At 43.7% G+C, this 17,736-nt stretch overlaps 1 protein-coding gene across 1 annotated transcript in view; it reads left to right on the top strand.

The window, feature by feature from the left end:
* Window positions 1-17,007, top strand: part of LOC306796813 (phospholipid-transporting ATPase ABCA1) — a gene marked incomplete at both ends in the record, with an annotated part of 107,205 nt that extends 90,198 nt beyond the window's left edge. Inside the window, 6 exons of the mRNA XM_079295880.1 lie at window positions 1,250-1,391; window positions 2,080-2,214; window positions 3,587-3,690; window positions 4,727-4,819; window positions 12,420-12,663; window positions 16,879-17,007. Coding sequence (XP_079152006.1) covers window positions 1,250-1,391; window positions 2,080-2,214; window positions 3,587-3,690; window positions 4,727-4,819; window positions 12,420-12,663; window positions 16,879-17,007 — 847 coding nt within the window. The remainder of the gene's footprint in view (window positions 1-1,249; window positions 1,392-2,079; window positions 2,215-3,586; window positions 3,691-4,726; window positions 4,820-12,419; window positions 12,664-16,878) is intronic.
* Window positions 17,008-17,736: the final 729 nt, after the last annotated feature.

Here is a 17,736-nt window from a genome sequence, read left to right as displayed (position 1 = left end):
ACGGAGGTGGATGCTTTTTATAGCTCGCACGCTTTCTTAGCTTCTCTTGTTCTGCGTAACTCGGCTTTCTCTCTCTCTCTCTCTCTCATTCTCGCTCCTTTTTTCCTTGCTAGTTTTGATATCTTTTATACATTTTGCCATCGCTGCCTTTTCAACTTTGCTTCTCTCATGTCATCTCACTGCGATGTTCTCAGAAACGCTGAAACGTCTGCTCTGGCTTTCGTTCTGCCTCGTGCACACATTTCATTCCTTTTCCACGTCCTCGCCCTGTACCTTGCTGTGTTTTTGTCTCTGCCTCACAGAGTCAGTCATAAGAAATCTTTGTACATGTCAAGCACTTGAGCGAAGGGAGGCTTGCTCTTCCTTATTTTTAGGAAGAAACTGTTTTCTTTGCCTCGGCCTGCATCTCTAAGGCTGCACATCCGAGCATGCGTTGTAGGCTGCGGTTGTTGTTTTGCATCACAGCGGTTGCTAGTTGTTCATTTATACATCTGGTAATTGACTTTGTGTTCAACAAAGAAAGAGAGCTGAATAAAGCAAGGCCGAACACAACGTTAATGTTGATGAATGTAGCTAACGGAGCTCAAAGAAGCATCCAGAGACCTTGAGGGGGAAGAAAAACTGAAGAGTTTAAAAAACAGAAGAGTGGGCGTACTCGCATCTGTTTTCAGCTCTTGCGAAGCAGCATCTTTTCAACAACTGTCTCTCTTATCACAAGGAATAGTTCCTCTCCATCTCCTCACCACCTGGTGTGTTGCTGTCTGTAGAATGCAAAAGACAAAAGCTTGCCGGTGTAACATTGGCAGTCTCTGGTTATAGAAAGCAAACCGAAGAACACTTTTTCAATGGGCTGTTGTTGTTGTGTGTGTTCAGTGGCCTCTCAGCCACACATTTACCACGATTGTTTTTCTCCTCAGTTCACATGTTCAAATGCAAATTATGAAGCCATAGCTTTCAAAATGAAATTATGTCAAGTTTTTGGTTTGTTTGGTAGCAGTTAGTTTGCTTTTTTTGCTTTTGGGACGCTGACTTGAGACCACAAGTGGACAGATCGATAACAGAGTGTAAAATGAACCACTCTTTTGCTCGGTAAAACACACTCGGCTCCCATTTTTCTTTCTTTCTTATCAAGGTAATGTGAAAATTTGATGACTCTATTTTTAATCTCAGTTCTCTTTGAAATGAAACAGGCAACATAGATGACATGTATGCCTTTTGGCCAAATCTCTCATTGTATTCTCTTCCCCAGCATACGAACAGAGATGAGGGACGTGCACCAGCACATGGGCTACTGTCCACAGTTTGACGCTATTGATGAACTGCTGACTGGACGAGAGCATCTTGAGTTTTACGCCAGGTTACGAGGGGTACCAGAAAAAGAGGTCACCATGGTAACCATTACATCCTTTCACACCGCTAGTGCTGTCACATTTGAAACCGTGTAAGGCATTGTTCTACTAATGGCTGGTGCTGTGAAGCCCTATGTTTTTATGAAAATAACGAGCAAATATAGAATTGTACATATTTCAGAAAGAAATAAAATACAGACGGTCTGCGACTTTAAGACATGTTTATCTGCTTCCAGTGTGTTTTTTGTTGTATTTTTACCATCAAAATACATGTAGGGGCGAGCTGATGTCGAAGTGATAGAATACCTCGATGGCAGAAGCTATACATCATGAAAAATGGCCGGTGGTGGAAAAGCAGCAGCTGTGGGTTATGGCTCTGCATTATTCACCATGCCCAGTGGTGTGGCCGGCCCTATGCGGCCTCTCTGCACTCCTTTTGCACCGCCCTCCTCTACAACGAGGAGATCAAAAGCGGAATAGGCTGGCGGCAGCCATAGGCCACAGACCCGGCGCCAGGGCTTTGATCTCGTAGCTGCACTGCAAAAGGGACCCAATTCTGCACTGCTGGCATCACTCTGAATTTGACTGTGGCCCATTGTGATGGGATTTGTTTTGGTGGCAATTCTCGATCCAAATTCAGCCCCAGTGTATTACAACGTCTGTTTCTGTATGTGAACACTCTTCTGGACGCCACAATAGGTTTGATCATTCTGATGTCTCTCTTAAAAAGGTGGCCGAGTGGGGGATCCAGAAATTGGGGCTGGTCAAATATTCCAGCAAGTCGGCAGGAACCTACAGTGGTGGGAACAAACGCAAACTGTCTACAGCGATAGCCCTGATCGGCTGTCCTCAAGTCATCTTCCTGGTGAGATACGTGTTGTACGTGGTAAAGAAATGTGATACTCAGCTGTTTTATTTAGACTTAAAAGTGTAATACTTTCAATGAATATTGATGCTGTGCAGATGTTTGGATTGGAGAAGATCAATTCATTTTCTCTTAACAAGCACACCAAGACTGGACTCGCAGTAAGGAGATGATGCAGAACAGGAATTCGGGATAATATATGCTTTTAGAAATGAGTAGTTATCTGGAGTTATCTCCTTACTGAATATCCCCAAGGATTACAAGTACATTACGTGTGGGGGGGGAAGAGGTGTACTTTTCAAGGGTCACTCACTGGTCATCTTTTAATCATTTCTTTTCAAGAGAGAACCAATTAAAAAACAAATGCAGAGCACACAGAACAGTATTGGCACGTATGACATTCCAATTCATCAGGACTTTAACGTGAGAGCAGGAGCCTTTTCTCACTGACGGGAGATTAAAGAAGGTGTGACTCAGAATACACTGCATCACATGCCTTCGATTAAGCAGCTTTAATGTGCATTGGGAAGTTATGTCCGCGTAGTTGTGAGGGAGAAACTTACTGACCGTAAATCTCTCCGGGGGGGGGGGGGGGGGGGTTCCTGCAATCAAATTTTCATCAAGGGTTTTTGCAATTTCTACTTGTTATCCCATGTCCCACACCAATAGATTGTAATATTACTTCATGCGCACAGATATCATGCAATATGTCTCATTGTTGCTGTTGGATTTGCTGCCTGTAAACTGTAATAAATGCTTTACTTTGCGTGATTCAAAGTAACCCATCAGATTATGCTGCTAATAACAATTGTAGTCAGGTGATGAGTAATCCATAATGAATTACATTTCCGGAATAATCTTTCCAACCATGTCTCCTTTTTTGGCTCAGTGCTAGCCCATCGGGCTATGTACTCGCCTGAGCCGGGCTAGCCTTCGCTTTGAGGCGGTGGGATAACGTGTTGTCTGTGTCAGCTTCAGTATTGTGTGCTAGCCCGGGGAGTCGAGGCGGCCTTGAGGCTGTGCCACGTAGGGTTTGCACAATTGGGACACATTGGGCACGGTGATGGAAATACCCCACGGGATTTGTAGGATTCTGCTGGTGACAGAGAACCAGGCCTGGAACGAAAACCAGCCAATGGACTGAATGCTGTCACTCTCTAATCATGCATGGACAGACTAGCCCTGAGGAAAAAGAAACAGCAAGTCACTGAGACTCTGTGTGTGTGTTGTGCTATGTTGGTGAGTGCTTCAGGATGTGTCTCCATTATGTGTACACAGGTAGACTCAGGTGTTTCCTCTCCCGTCTGTTCAAACACGCACGTTTAAAAAAAAAAAACATCTGTTAAAGTAAAGAGTTTGCATTCATTTACAGGATGAACCAACAACTGGGATGGACCCCAAAGCTCGGCGCTTCCTGTGGGACTGCCTCCTAAGCGTCATCAAAGAGGGACGATCAGTCATTCTCACATCACACAGGTGCAACGTCACTCTCCATCTACTGGTTCACCCGCAAAGATAAAGGAAAATATTTTAATTCTTCGCCAGGGATAGCAGAGCAACCGGACCGTAAAATGAACGTGGGCTGCAAATATTGTCGCTAGAAATTGATTAAGTTCGACTTTAGTTGTTTTCTGTGTGGCAGTTCGTGTTGCCTGCCAGAAACATATGAAGCTTTCATGAAGCATCAGGGCGTATTGACTGACTGCAGCTTGTTTCCCCTCATTGAATAGAGAATCTGTCAACATCCTTGCTGGAGTCTTTTCATTTTCCAAGACTTCCCGGAGCAAAGTTGGTCCCAATATTTTCTTGTGCAGTGTTTAGAGTGAGGGGGAAAAGATGAAATTCCTAAATGTTTCAGGAACTTAAAACTTGGAAGATTTAACAATTAGCATGCCTATTCATTTTACTATTTCCCAATTAGCCTCGGTTTTTAAATCATTCGTGCCCCTAGCAGTGTGCATGTGAATAATCTCTGCTGTTGTTTGTTTATTGTATTTCATGTTTTCCCCTCATGGAGAAATGAAAGCGTTTGTTGTCCACCAAGGCAATGTGGCTGATCGTCCATGGCATGACCAGGTGGTTGTGTTTTGTTTAGTGGCAGATTCACCAGCTTTTACAGAGTCATAATCCTAATTGGGCCATTCTTCAGAAAGGCTTCACAGGTGTCGCTGCTACAAATGGCTCCAGCCCATCGCCGAAAGAGAAAAAAAATGAGATGATAAGAACTACAGATGGGCCCTTCCTGTCCCTCTAATTACGAAATTTGTCGTCCATTTAAGGTGTCAAAGTAGACATGTAAAAATGCTCCAATCCAAACTTCAACTGTAAATTAGAAGAAAGGGTCTCAGTGAATCGGTAGAGATATTTTTCAGCAAAATAATGTCGGTTATTACAGAAATCGATGAAAGACCCCCATCATACTAAGAAGACCAGTTTCATCTGGTGAGCAGGAGACTCCAGCATCTCATATTCTTGCTGCTTCTCAACAATAACACCCATTTTCTTCCAACAGTATGGAGGAGTGTGAAGCACTGTGCACACGCATGGCCATCATGGTCAACGGTCGCTTCAAATGCCTCGGAAGCATCCAGCATCTGAAGAGCAGGTGAGCGTCCTTCTTTTGCGACTGGGTTTGTGACACCAAGCAGAATAAAAAGATGAAAAAAAAATCTTTGAAGCACATTGAGGTGAAAGAAACCCCTGTGTCAGACTGAGGCGTTCTGTTGTTCATACTGTATGTATATTAGTAATAAAAAGAAAATGACCCAGGTTTTTCATGGAAGAAAAAGGAAATGATGCATTTTCTTCTTTCATCATTTATCACTGCAGCTGAGAAGGACTCTGTGGGAGATGCACAAATACGTCAACGTTTTTAATGTATACACATTTTCTTTCCTGCCTAGCAGAAACAAATGGGCTTATCTTAGAAGAAAGACTGAAAACTGCTTGCCTGGCATGTTTTTACACTTTGGTTTTGTATGGATTAACCTCTTCTATGCCATCACTATTTACCAGAAACACATTTCTGTCTTCTTTAGGAGGATACAGGGGATCTTTAGGGGGAGGTATATGCCACATAGAAGTTGGGAAGCTGAAGATTAATTTCATGGTGCGCACTTCTGTTCTTATTGTCAAAAGACATGCACCCTCTTCATGCCCTAGATATGTAGTTTGTGAATGTAAAGTTTCATGAGGCGGTTATTATCCATTATTATACTTCCCATGAAGCTTCATTTTAATAATCCCACATATTCTGTATGGCCCATATATTTTGGTCCACTTTTCGCGGAGACTTATCAACATGATTGTATTGATTTTACATGAAAGGATCCATAGATGAGGCAGACAGTCAGGTCTGTGGGCCTCAGGTTAGTGTCCCAAGTCTTTCACCATTATCTCAATTTCACATGTGTTCCTCTACAGACCCATAAATTCTATTTCCACCATCCCTGTCATGATGCACATCCTTAATAGGCTTTGTGCATGTCTCTTAATGGGTTTTGTTACGTTCCCATAACAGATATTCGCTGCCCCTAACTCGCAGCACTCGGCCCTCCTCTCTGATATTCATCTGACATTTCCCAAGGCCAGCACTTATGTCCCGGGCCCTGCATGTAGCAGCGAGACCGATCCATTACCTTAGGTACAGTCTGGTGACATTATTACCACTCCATTGTGCGATTTCGTAAGAGGAAGGACATTCCACACACACACACACACACACACAAGAGCTTCACACACACAACAGGGAGATGTGGAGAGAAAGATCAATACACCTGGGATGAGGGGAGGAGCAGACCATTCTTAAAATTGTGCCAGGGATTAGGGGAAATTAGGGAAGGAGAACATCGGGTTTGTACATGTCCTACTTCACTTGACACGCTATCGGGTAAAAGGGAATCGCACTTCACGAGACAGCGAGAGGAAGCCAGATAAGCATGACGTCTACACAGATTTTGCCGCGCTTGTTTTATATCTCACACGGACGATTTGCATGCTGCTGAAATGCGATCGCTCAGTTCTTGCCACGCAGTGAATAATTTCTAATTCAGCGTCCCTATCTCCTCAGCGCTTGGTGTAATTAATGTTTCATGAGGTGTGGGACCCTGTTAATGACTGAAAAGGCAATTAAGGGCTGTCTTCCGTTTGTTTTCTTTTCCCGTCACTATCCCGCCACATGTTTGTGCTGCCATGTTGCCCCTCCATCACACACACACACACACACACAACTAGTTTAGCATGTGATCCGCCATCATTTAAGTCGGTGTGAGCCTCATCAATCCAGCTTTGTGGGGTAAAACACTGAACATGTTTTGTGTTTGTCCTCACGTCCCACTCCATGATGTGAGATGTGAGGGCTGCTTCTCACAAATGCTCGAGCTGTTGCCAGCTTGCAGATGGGAAGAGTTCCATCCGACATGCGGGGCTGAAGTAGCGAGGGGAAGCACGCCGATGGAGGCGGGTGGTGTACGCCATCGTCACACGGCGTGAGCGGTTGACCTGCGAGGCCGGGGGGGGGGGGGGTGTGCTTCTTCCCCCTGCCACCAACGTCTCCATCTCTTTTTCATCACAGGCCCCTGAAAGAAGTGCAGAATCTCACCGCGGGGGAAGCTCTCACATTGTTGACCCCCTATTGCTCGCTCTCCCACATTCGCAGCCCTCACTCCCCCGATCGCCTCCTCTCCGTCAAAAGCCTCTCACCATATTACCCTTATTTAGTCCTCCCTCTGCTACTCTCAGGTGGCAAGGCTTCCAACCCCAGCCATCCAAGTGCTTGTTAGTGCTGCCCCCTTTAGTTCAGTGGTGACCCTCTCTTTATCACTGAGATGCCCTTCTGCTACTTTAACCGCCTCTGCATATCAATCACGCCCCCCAAATGATCCCAAATAGTCCGTTTAAACTGCTGATGAGGTGGTCGGCATGTGAGAGGGGCTGAAGAATTGGTTTGGGGCGGTGAATTCTGAACATCGGGGCGGCCATTTTAAAAAGCCCCTTCATTGTCGTCCTCCATGGCTGTTAAAAACATCCTCCTCCGTCGCGCAACTCAATCACACTTCTAGGAATTGATGAAAGGCTGACATAAAGAAGTAAAAGAAATGTGTGAGAGGCTGTAAATAGTGCTTTAGTACAGCAGTGTGCTGGTATGAAAGCTCCCAGGTGTTAGGTAAACCCAAATGAAGTGGAGGAACCAATAAAAGCAGCTTCAAAGATCCCCTATAATCTTGGCAGTTAGAAAGGACACCCGCTAGCCGATGCCAGATTTTCCCCTGATTGATATCATTCATATCCCCTCTTCATAAAGTACCTGGAGTAAGCACGCACCACAGCTTGGAGTCTTATTTCCTCCTTCCTTAAAGCACGTCATGATATAAAAGTGGAGGGTAAAAGTGGCTTAAGTGCATTAAGGCAATGTGCTGTGGGCACTGGAGCGTTTTTTTACAAGAGTGGTGTCTGAAAGTTTGGATCAATCCCCTGAAGTTGACGTTGAGTTGTCCAACAAACTGCTTCCCACTCACTCTGCATCAGCTCTGCAGGTTTGCCATTCACGAAATAGTTTGTGGCTTTCAAGTGTGTGTCACCGGCGGAGATGGATGACAAAATAATTCTCTTTACGGTTTATGATGCATCAGCAAAGTAGGTGTAATTAAGGCTGCTAGAACGTTGACATACACAGATGGTGCACTGTATACTGTATATGTACTGTACATATCTGAGAGCTGTCTATATATATATATATATATATAATATCCTTGACACCTGGTGAGAATAGTTCTTGTATTGCCATCAGTTTCTATCATAGCTTACAAGCAAGGCAAGCTTGCATACATTGCTACATGGATGATTTATATTGGGTGACCTGTGCATGTTCGAAAGTCCTGTGTTAGTAATTGCACAGGGCAGATGATGGCCTTCATGTGAAATTACTTTTCAAACACAATATACAAACACAATAAATTTGTCTTGAAGATAAAAGCAGACTGTCACCTCTGAAAACTACCAGGAAGGACAGCTTGAACAGTTTCATTTCAACGCAATAATCTTCACTCAAGGTCCAATCTACCTTTTATCCGAAGCTGTCGACTGCAAAACTACTATCCAAGGTACATTCAATGTCACTTCTCACATTGAAAGCTCATGATTACGCGAAGGCCCTGATTTAACGCACGCGCTCCAACCACAATGAGCTTATTACGTCGTCATAGGCGCCCGGTGAGCAAGCACATGACCGTCATTAGTTTCCACACGTTCATTTTAGACGAATCAACGCGATCATAACAATTCTCTGATTGGACAAAGGTGACTCATCCACCCAACTCGCCTCATACTTCCTGCGGGAGCCTCTGTTAGCTCCCCCTCCAGGAACTAAGGGAGTTTTTTGTTTGGATGACTTCCTGCCTGGTCAAAGCGTCGGAACACCCAAAGCCCCGCCGTGACCTCTTGCCCCACTTCCGCCCCCCCCCCCCCCCCCCCCCTGCGGACACAAACACAAGGTTTGGCAAGTGGCGAGGGTGACCTTTTCTCGACGGCAGCAAAATTATTTTCTGCTGCCGTCATGCCCTTATCTGTGTCTGGCTGTTGTTTGTTTTAAATTACACGGAAGAACGGCTTTCCAGAAGACCAGGGTTTGGAGGAGAGGGTTGAGGCAGAAGAATGAAAATGAAGGAGAGAACTGCAGTGTCTCTGCCATGCTGTGTCGAGCTGCTGTATCATGTACCGAATGTAAAACAATATGAAGGGATTAGTCGTGACAGCGTGGTGCAGCAATGACACAATCCATTCATTACTTCCTCTTTTGCTATATTCAACCCCAAATTGCAAATATCTTGCTTTTAGCTTTCGAATCAAACCAGTCGCCAGCCAAAAGCTGATTAATTGTTTCAAGTTGTTTAAAGATATCTACGCCTAACTTTCCTCACACAGGCAGAGTGTATTTGAGGAGAGGGCGAAGACAGGCAATGCGTATCAAAGATGAAAGATCTTGTTTTTTTTGTTTTGAACACGGAGGCAGAGTAAAAATGATGAATATAAAAAGAAAGATATTTCCTCCAAAAGTGCTGCCTGAAGCCCCTGTGTATAGCTGCAGACGGAGAAGAAAGGCAGGCATACAAATAAGGTAGGCGTGGAGACAGAATGAGGGAAAAGCTAATTGATCAGCTCTTTCTTACTTTCACCGAGGAGCAGCATTTCATTACTCACGTACACCCCGAACCATAGCGCCAACCCTTTAGCCACAATGCATCCTGGCCTTATTGGATTTGTTTTGCATATACAAATGTTTTTGCATCTTGGCTGAGCTTGGCTCAGTCCTTGGACAAAGCACATTTCCTGAGCCGGCAGCTGTAATAAACACAAGAGGATGATGGTCATGGTCTTGATTGGATGATGAATTAAGCTTGATGTGTGAGGGTGGCTTCGATGTGTTTGGTGGTGGTGTCTGATTCCAGACTGTGGGGAATCTTCTAAAAAATCATCAGAAATTTTTTTCGTAGCCCAGTTATTCACAATCCTGTCCCATTTACCCATTGCTGTTGATTGAATGGCGTAAAGCACAGACTTTGCAGCGGTTTTATTGTGAAGGAATGCTGTGTTTCATGTCCACAGCTCTATCAGCTCATGTAAGATGTTCTTAGATCTTCATTTGGCATAAAGAGCACAAAGATATTTTTGCACACAATGATTTTTTTGATTTTTTGGTTTGACAGCGTGCACTGAAAATTATTTGACTTTTTCCACTTACAGGACTCTCAATTTCACACAGGACTACTCTGTACCTGGCAAAGCCAATTTGGGCTCAAAATGTACAATATTTGAATCGGAGATTTATTCGAAGAACAATTATATATTCGTCTTTTGGACTTTGCCAAGAAAGATTTGCAATTTTTCTCCACTATAACAAATACTGTGTAATATTCCTAATTATTATCGTCCCTTTATGCCTAATTATATTGGCAAATATGAATGTAGTCATGAAAATAACAAATGAAAGAGTTTCAACTGAAGGGAGCTTCCTAAAGAAGGACAAAGCAGTGCTACGATGGTGTAATTTGTCATGAACGATAATACCGGAGTTGCAGAGACCCCTGCCTCTCTGATAATAATCATGCTTTTCCATTTGCACTTTGAGATGACGAAGCTCTAAGTACACAATGAACGCCCCGCGAAAGAAAGGTATTTCATAGAAAGGCAGAGCAGGGCTCAGGTCAGCGTGGAGTGTAATTTGGAACGGTTGAAGGGCAGCTGCTTAATGAAGTGCCAACACGCTGCTGCATGCAGGGCACCCATAGTTTTACCCATAGGAGGCAGAGATCACTGAGCATGGTGATATAATTATTATACAGCTGGTTGATTGGTTCAAATCCCTCGAGATTTATGTCACAATACCTCTGACATCGGGTACGAGATGTAGTCTGGCTCGTCCAATCATAACACGAGGAAACTCCAGATAAGCAGGGTTCAGACCTGCCAGTCAATCTGCCTTGGCATGATTCTGAAAGCAGCATTAAAAAAGACACTCACGCGTTCTTAATGAAAGTGAATATTCGATAAGCATTCCCATATACAATTTATGCAAAGTTACACTATTTACGAGCAGTCGGGTTTAACTAAAGGGACTGTGCTACCCATGGGGTCCATTCATTGTTCTCCTCAGTACCAGCACAGAGCCTCACTTCCACTCTCACTCCCTTAGGGATTGTGTGGGCCTGCAGTTTAGTAACCATATCTCTAATTGCCACTGAGGGAGCCTCTGACTCTCGTTGCGTGTTGCTCCGTACTCGCCCACAATGGACATTTCCATGAGTAAATCCAACATTAGGGAATTAATGTGGCAGAAAACAATGGGTCATAAGAGTGCTAACGACGGAATAACAAGGCACAGAGTCTTATTTGGAACTCGCCAGACGTCGCATACAACTGGGAAGACGCAGAATGCTCATTAGCTTTAGAGCTTAGCTGTGGCGTGTTTTCATCTGTGACAATATTTTATGTCCGTGAATGTTGTTCATGTTGTAAAGCTCTACCGGTACAGCATGTTGACACATTTTCAAAACTGCGGCTGTTCAGGCCTTTATATCCTCTCTGCATTACTGATCATATACTACCAATGATGTCGGAGTTTTTGTTAAAGATTCCTGAGACAGTTAGTTTCTTTTTTTTCAGCATTTTCATAGATTGTCGGCCCTCCACAACGCCAAGAGGCAAAAAAACAAAAGAAACAATTAGAGCAGGGGTCTCAAACTCAAGGCCCGCGGGCCCGCCACGTCATTTTATGTGGCCTGCGAATCTGCCAGCAAAAAAAAAAAAAAAAGTTAAAAAATATATGAATTAAAAGATAGACTTGATAATAAAAATATCCCCGGAGTCGAAGTTATGCGATAGAGAGTCGAAGTTATGCGATAGAGAGTCGAAGTTATGAGATAGAAAGTCGAAGTTATGCGATAGAGAGTCGAAGTTATGAAATAGAAAGTCGAAGTTATGAGATAGCTGAACACACAGTCACAGAAGCAGCTCTTTGGCTGGTTGCTGTACACTTGATATAAATGTATTGTGAGTACATTGAAGACTTTAAACGTGGCTGTCATTAAAACACATGAAATACTTCATGTGGGATTGTGCAAATGCCCCTTGAAAGGATTTTAAGCATTGAACAAAGTTATTGTAATAACTTGTGTTTGATATTTGTCTTTGATATTTTCTTTAATAGTTTGATCTTTGATAGAGTAATGTGGGTTTCTTCACCCTCAATTAAAAGGATTTAAGTTATAAACAGAAATGATCCGTGTCCTGGCAGCGTCGACGTACCGTTGACGTCTCGCTGCTGTTGCTTTGAGGGTGCTCGTGGCTCACCCGCTCCTCCAACTCGCCCCATCCAGACAACATGAGAGCGATTATATTTCGTCATCTTTTTTGCTTCCCGTCCCGCCTCGTCTCTTCCTTTCAGCGCACCTCCTTATTATTCATGCCGTGATCACAGAAGAGAAGAAAAGTTCATTATTTAGGTGACCAGCCGAGAGCAATTTGCCGCTGGCGTGGCATGTATGTTCGCAGTTCCACAAAGCTTAACCCGATGTCTTGCTCTTCTGTCCTTAAAGGACACCCTTGCCAAAATGAATGCCATAAGCAACAGCCTAAATGCTCTTAACATCAAAAAGCCAAAAACAACCCCCTAGTGATTCATAAGGGCTAACTGTGGCTTCTTGTTCTAGATTTGGTGATGGCTACACTGTGATCGTGAGGGTTGGTGGCTCTCCTCCTGCATTGAAGCCGGTGGAGGACTTCGTCCAGCAGTCCTTCCTGGGCAGCGTCCTGAAGGAGAAGCATCACAACACGCTGCAGTATCATTTCCCGCACACACAGGGAGCTCTGGCCAACATCTTCAGCCAGTTCACCGCCCATCAGCAGAGGCTGGGTGTGGAGGACTACTCCGTGTCCCAGACCACGCTCGATCAGGTAAGGCCCAAAGAAAGTGAAAATGGCTCCGCTTTAACTTAGATATGTGGAGTCACTGTCTACCCACATACTGCCTCAACATTTCTCCTCAACTGACCGATGTAAGTGAACGGATGATAGACGGCATATAAATATACAGGCTGAGATAAGATATACGTCTGCTTATTATGGAGAATATCCATGCTTTTGTGTCTTGTACGCATGCTTTGCACAGTTGTGGCTGTGCATTGGGGACCTGGCAGGCTCTGAAAAGAACAAAAGGAGCAAAAACAAACCGTGCACTTGATTATTTATAAAAGGTTTGTTCACAGCAAAGAGTTGGTGACACACTTTTCCTTTCCCCAAATGTACTGTCATGTATTGTTCTTGATAGAAGAACATCGTTTTTTTTGCTGCTTGTACAGTAGCAGGGGGATGCTCAATTAGACTCCAAATTTCACTTCTGACACGGGCAGAATTTAGACTGCGGAGTCTCCGTGGCCACGGTCATTGTACCGCTGTAATTCTGAGGAGTGCCAGCTCAGTTAGGGCAAGTGTCGCTGCCTGCAGCATTTTAAGTGCTCTCAGTTCATGCAAGTCTGCTCGGTTCGGGATAAGATTTTAAATCTGTCATTGCCTACGCTTTGTCCTCTCCCATTTAGGCTGTCAGACTGACCAATGAGGACTACACTGAGTTTGTGCAGCCAAGCTAGTTCAGCCGCCAGCTCCCAGTATTGATCAAGAATCTGGACTGAAGTCTCTTTTTTTTTTAAATATAAAAAGCTCCCGCAGCCAGTTCCTGTTTTTTTTTTTTGTAATTCCAGTCCAAGTGCACTATCTAGACCCCCTGATTGGTGAGATAAACTGAACCCTGGCGGGTTACGGGCTGGCTTCACCTTGTGTTCCAAATGGCCCCAAGGAACTGATGCAATCAGCCACTCAAGCCTTGCAAGCCATTAGCTCAGCAGCAGAAGACCAGGCGGGAGATGACCTCCGAGGGGTCCAGACGGTTCTTGGTCCACTCCACCATGGGGGGGGGGGGGATCTCCTCTGATTTAAAAACAAAACAAAATTCATCCGTGCAATTCTTTGCGCTGTGGCACTGTTGTGATTAAATCAAATGATGTGATATAAAGACTTCCAGGAATGTGAAGCATTTCATTATCAACTTGATCGTCTTAGCGGAGAACCCCCGAATTCAACATAAAACCATCTTTTGTCGCATTATTAAAGTCGAACATGCCCTTCAGAGGGTAATTAGCCACCACTAAGAAATGAAGAAGGGATTTATTGGATAAGCGAAATGCTTTAACTTCGCCCGGTTTGCAGTCAGGTTCCTTTGGAAGGATTTTTAACAGAACTCTGCTTTTACTTCAAAGATCATCGGTGTTCAGCCGCATTGCCAACCTTGTGCAATTTTTTTCATTGAACTTTTTCCGTCAACTCGCCCCACATTTCTGCACTGGTCAATATTTACCAGATAAGAGGCAGTCAATAAATCATACCTTGACCAGGAGGTCACGTTATTAAAACACATGGGGGAGGACTGGAGACCCAGACTGTCACCTCTCAGCTGGTGATTTATAGAGAGGAGCCTTGACCTATAGTAAAACACAAGACGTGCACTACAATTAATATTGATCCACACAGCCTGCAGCTCAGGCATTAACACTGATGGCCAAGACAGTGCAGAGCAGATGGAGCATTTCAACGGAAAATGTGACTTTCTAAGCTGTCTTTTCGGAGCAGATCGTGTGGTTGGACTGTGAAGTATTTGCTGCTTCATGTGGGGACAATGGTCCAGTGGAACACTTATGCCCTTTATGACCCTCAAAGTGTAACACAAAACCGGTGGTGTGGTATTGAACAGCTGAGCATGAACATGTGTGGATGACATGTATGTCGGAATAGCCGTATTGCATTCTGCAAGAGCTCCTTTGATATACAGCAGAGGTTTATTGGGTGATTTGCGTCCTTTCCCCTGCTCTGTTCTGCCTCAACAGGCATCAAATAAGCAGCCGAATGTTCCCTCTGCAATGTAATTAATGCCGGCGTCCATCTGTTATTAAGAAAATGGCAACCGCAACGGCACCGGTGCATGACGTTCAGGTCACGAGCGGTTGGCTAAATACAGAAAGTCAGAAGGCAAAGGAATGAATTAAGTTGCACTTTTCTTTTCTTTTTTTTTTGAAGCACTTTTTTTCAACCATATTAGGATTCTTACAGAAACGTAAATACAAACAGTACTCGTGAATTATATTGCAAAAATATACAGCCTTGACTATGAATGTGAAATGCTTTGCATGCCTCAGCACATCAAGCCAATGCCAGCCAGTGGCAGGGTCAGAGGCCGAGAGAGATGGGTGGAGGCTGTGTTTGTTGCTACTGTCATTCTTATCCTCTAACTTGTTCTCCCCTGATAAGATGCCTTGACAACTGTGACCTTGATACATACTGCTGATGTTCCCACATCACACCCACACACACACACACACAGGCATACTTTCGTCTCAGGCGTTTTGCAGGCATGGCTTGTTCCTCCATTACAAGGTAGTCTGCTTACTTTAAATGCAACCAACTACAGCCAGCAGCTCCACGAGCTTTGAGGTCAAGAAGCTTTACATATGTAGGTACCACATTCCAATTCAGTGGAACAAACGGTATCTGTCTGTATTTCGTTCAAGCTTTTGGAAGTACAGTACATGAAGTGGCAAAAGCCTGTTTTACATTGGAGTGAACTAAGGACCATAATCTGTGCATTGCGGATTCTGAATGGAAGCACCAAAGTGGATTTCCATGAAATCCCAAGTTTAAACAATCTGTCCCCTGTGTAACAACTGGGTCGGAATAGTGAGCGAGCGGAATTTGCCAAGCAGCCCTTGAGCAAGGCCTTTAACTCCCAACATGCTTCAGCTGGGCGGCACAACTGTGCACCACTATCGCAAGGCTGTGAGCAGGACTTCCTGTCTGATGGTCAATTCTACATCGTCTCACTTATTACTGCCATGCACCCCGAGATGTACTTTACATATTACATTATGATAAAGCATCTGCCTACAGTACCTTTATTCAGTACACAGATATGCATTCTATTGTTAGTTTTAGAAGGAGCTAAGCTAAGTGTGTCGGGGCTCGAGGTCCATATGCACGGACACGAGCGTGAAATGGATCTTATCGAAAAATGTCTGACTGTTTGTAAAGGTTCCGATGTAAATGCATTCATTTAGCCTACAAGAGTGCAAGAACGGAAATGCCACGTTTTTGCTGCCAAAGACGAGATATGACACAGCAGTGACGACGGCAATACATCAGAGTAATCAGCAAGCCTCTTCCTTTGTTCAGAAAACAGAATTTTCTAAGTTTAGACTTTTTCTCTTTGTCATTAACATTAAAATGTAAGGGAACCGATTACATGAATTGGCTAATTAATAAAAACAGAAGCTTCAAAGGCTGACGGGATCGATCTTTCTTACGCTGACTTAATGAGCTGAGCCTCTCAAAAACAAAAGCCTGACAGGACACGATTGTTCATTTCTCTTCATCGATGCCCTTTCACAGGCATTTACTTTATATCCCATTTCATTTATTGCCTCCGTAGCTGTGAAAAAGTATTTGTTTTCAATTTGTCTGGATGATTTTTTTTTTCCCGGCGTTTAAATACAATATTTATTCTCATGTCCTTTTACGTTAACACGGCCACTGAACATATTTGAAAAAATGATAAAAGCATTGCTTTTTCATAAGCAATGCTTTTATTATTTTTTTTATGACCCTTTTTGCTGCTTTATTTCCGATGGGAGTAAAAATCTTTGTGTGGCTTTATCACGACAGACAGTTAATGCAAATAGAACAAAAAAGCCTGGACCTACAGCGATGACGCACACGCAGCTGTTTATGAACGCCGTACGATTGATTCCGTCTGACATTAAATGGGTATCACGGAGAGAAGAATGATTGTTTCATTCTCTTTCTCAGCTGGTCAAAGATGTCGAACTGACATTCACTGTGTGAGCCGAGACGCTTGCGTGATGCTTCATAGCCCTCGTCTGGCAACTCATTCACATGCGCCTCGTTGTCTGTGCTGCTATTTCTGTTTGTTTTCCAGGCAGAGGGTGGGGGGGAGCATAAAAATGAGATGGGTGGAGAAATGTCCACAGGCCCTTCAGCATTGTGTGTGTGTTCTAAGTTCTTTATCTTCCATTTGCCTTTAGCTTCTTCTCCTCGTTGTTATTCCAGGTCTTTGTGAACTTTGCGAGGCACCAGCAAGGGGACGAGGACTCTCAGGCCTATGACAACGCGGTGGACACTTCAGACGAGCTGCCGATGAAGTCTGTGAAGACCTACCAAGAAGCAGAGACGGCGTAACTTCCCCGTTACACACGTTACCATTACAGGGGGCCGGCAATACACTTTAAACAAGCTTAAATTGGTGTCATTTCCACGGGCAGAATGATGGGCTCTAAACTAAGATTTTGGGAGGGATAATTCTGTCCTCCCAAAATATCGATCGGGACAGAACCCTACCGTTCACATGCAAACCTACATCCTACGCCAGTTTTGATTTACTCTGAAGTATATTGCTGACCGTAGCAAAGTGGAGGACTACATGGTCTTCTGAAAGCAGCATACTTTGCACAATATTTAGGATATCCCAGGATTGAATTTCTAATTAAATTGTTTGAGATTTTTTGTTTATAATAATCATATTTTGAAACGTAAAACTGAATAAAAAAGAGGAGCTTGCCCTGATGTTTTAGGTGTGTGTTATCAGGTCAGATGTTAGGTCACTGACGCTGATATTTATATGAATCAATAAATATCAACAAGCGACGAATGTAAGAATATTTGTCTTAAAGCACATTGATCCACAGTTAGCTTCTACCTCATGTTGGGATTTTCTAAAAGGCACTTTAATGATTGATTTTGATAAGAAATGTTAAAGGAATGCGTCACTCATAAAACCCATTTGTTTATCAATTACTCACCCGCTGTCATTTAGAATTTTAATTCAATTATACAATTATCTATAATATGTTATCTATAAAATGCATCGCTGTTAAATGGTCTGTACTGCTTATCTCAGACGAAATAAAA

Source organism: Melanostigma gelatinosum (assembly GCF_949748355.1).
Source record: "Melanostigma gelatinosum genome assembly, chromosome: 23".
In the NCBI taxonomy this organism is placed as follows: Eukaryota; Metazoa; Chordata; class Actinopteri; order Perciformes; family Zoarcidae; genus Melanostigma; species Melanostigma gelatinosum.
The sequence above is the reverse complement of the archived record's forward strand: the minus strand, read 5'-3'. Positions and strand labels throughout refer to the sequence as shown.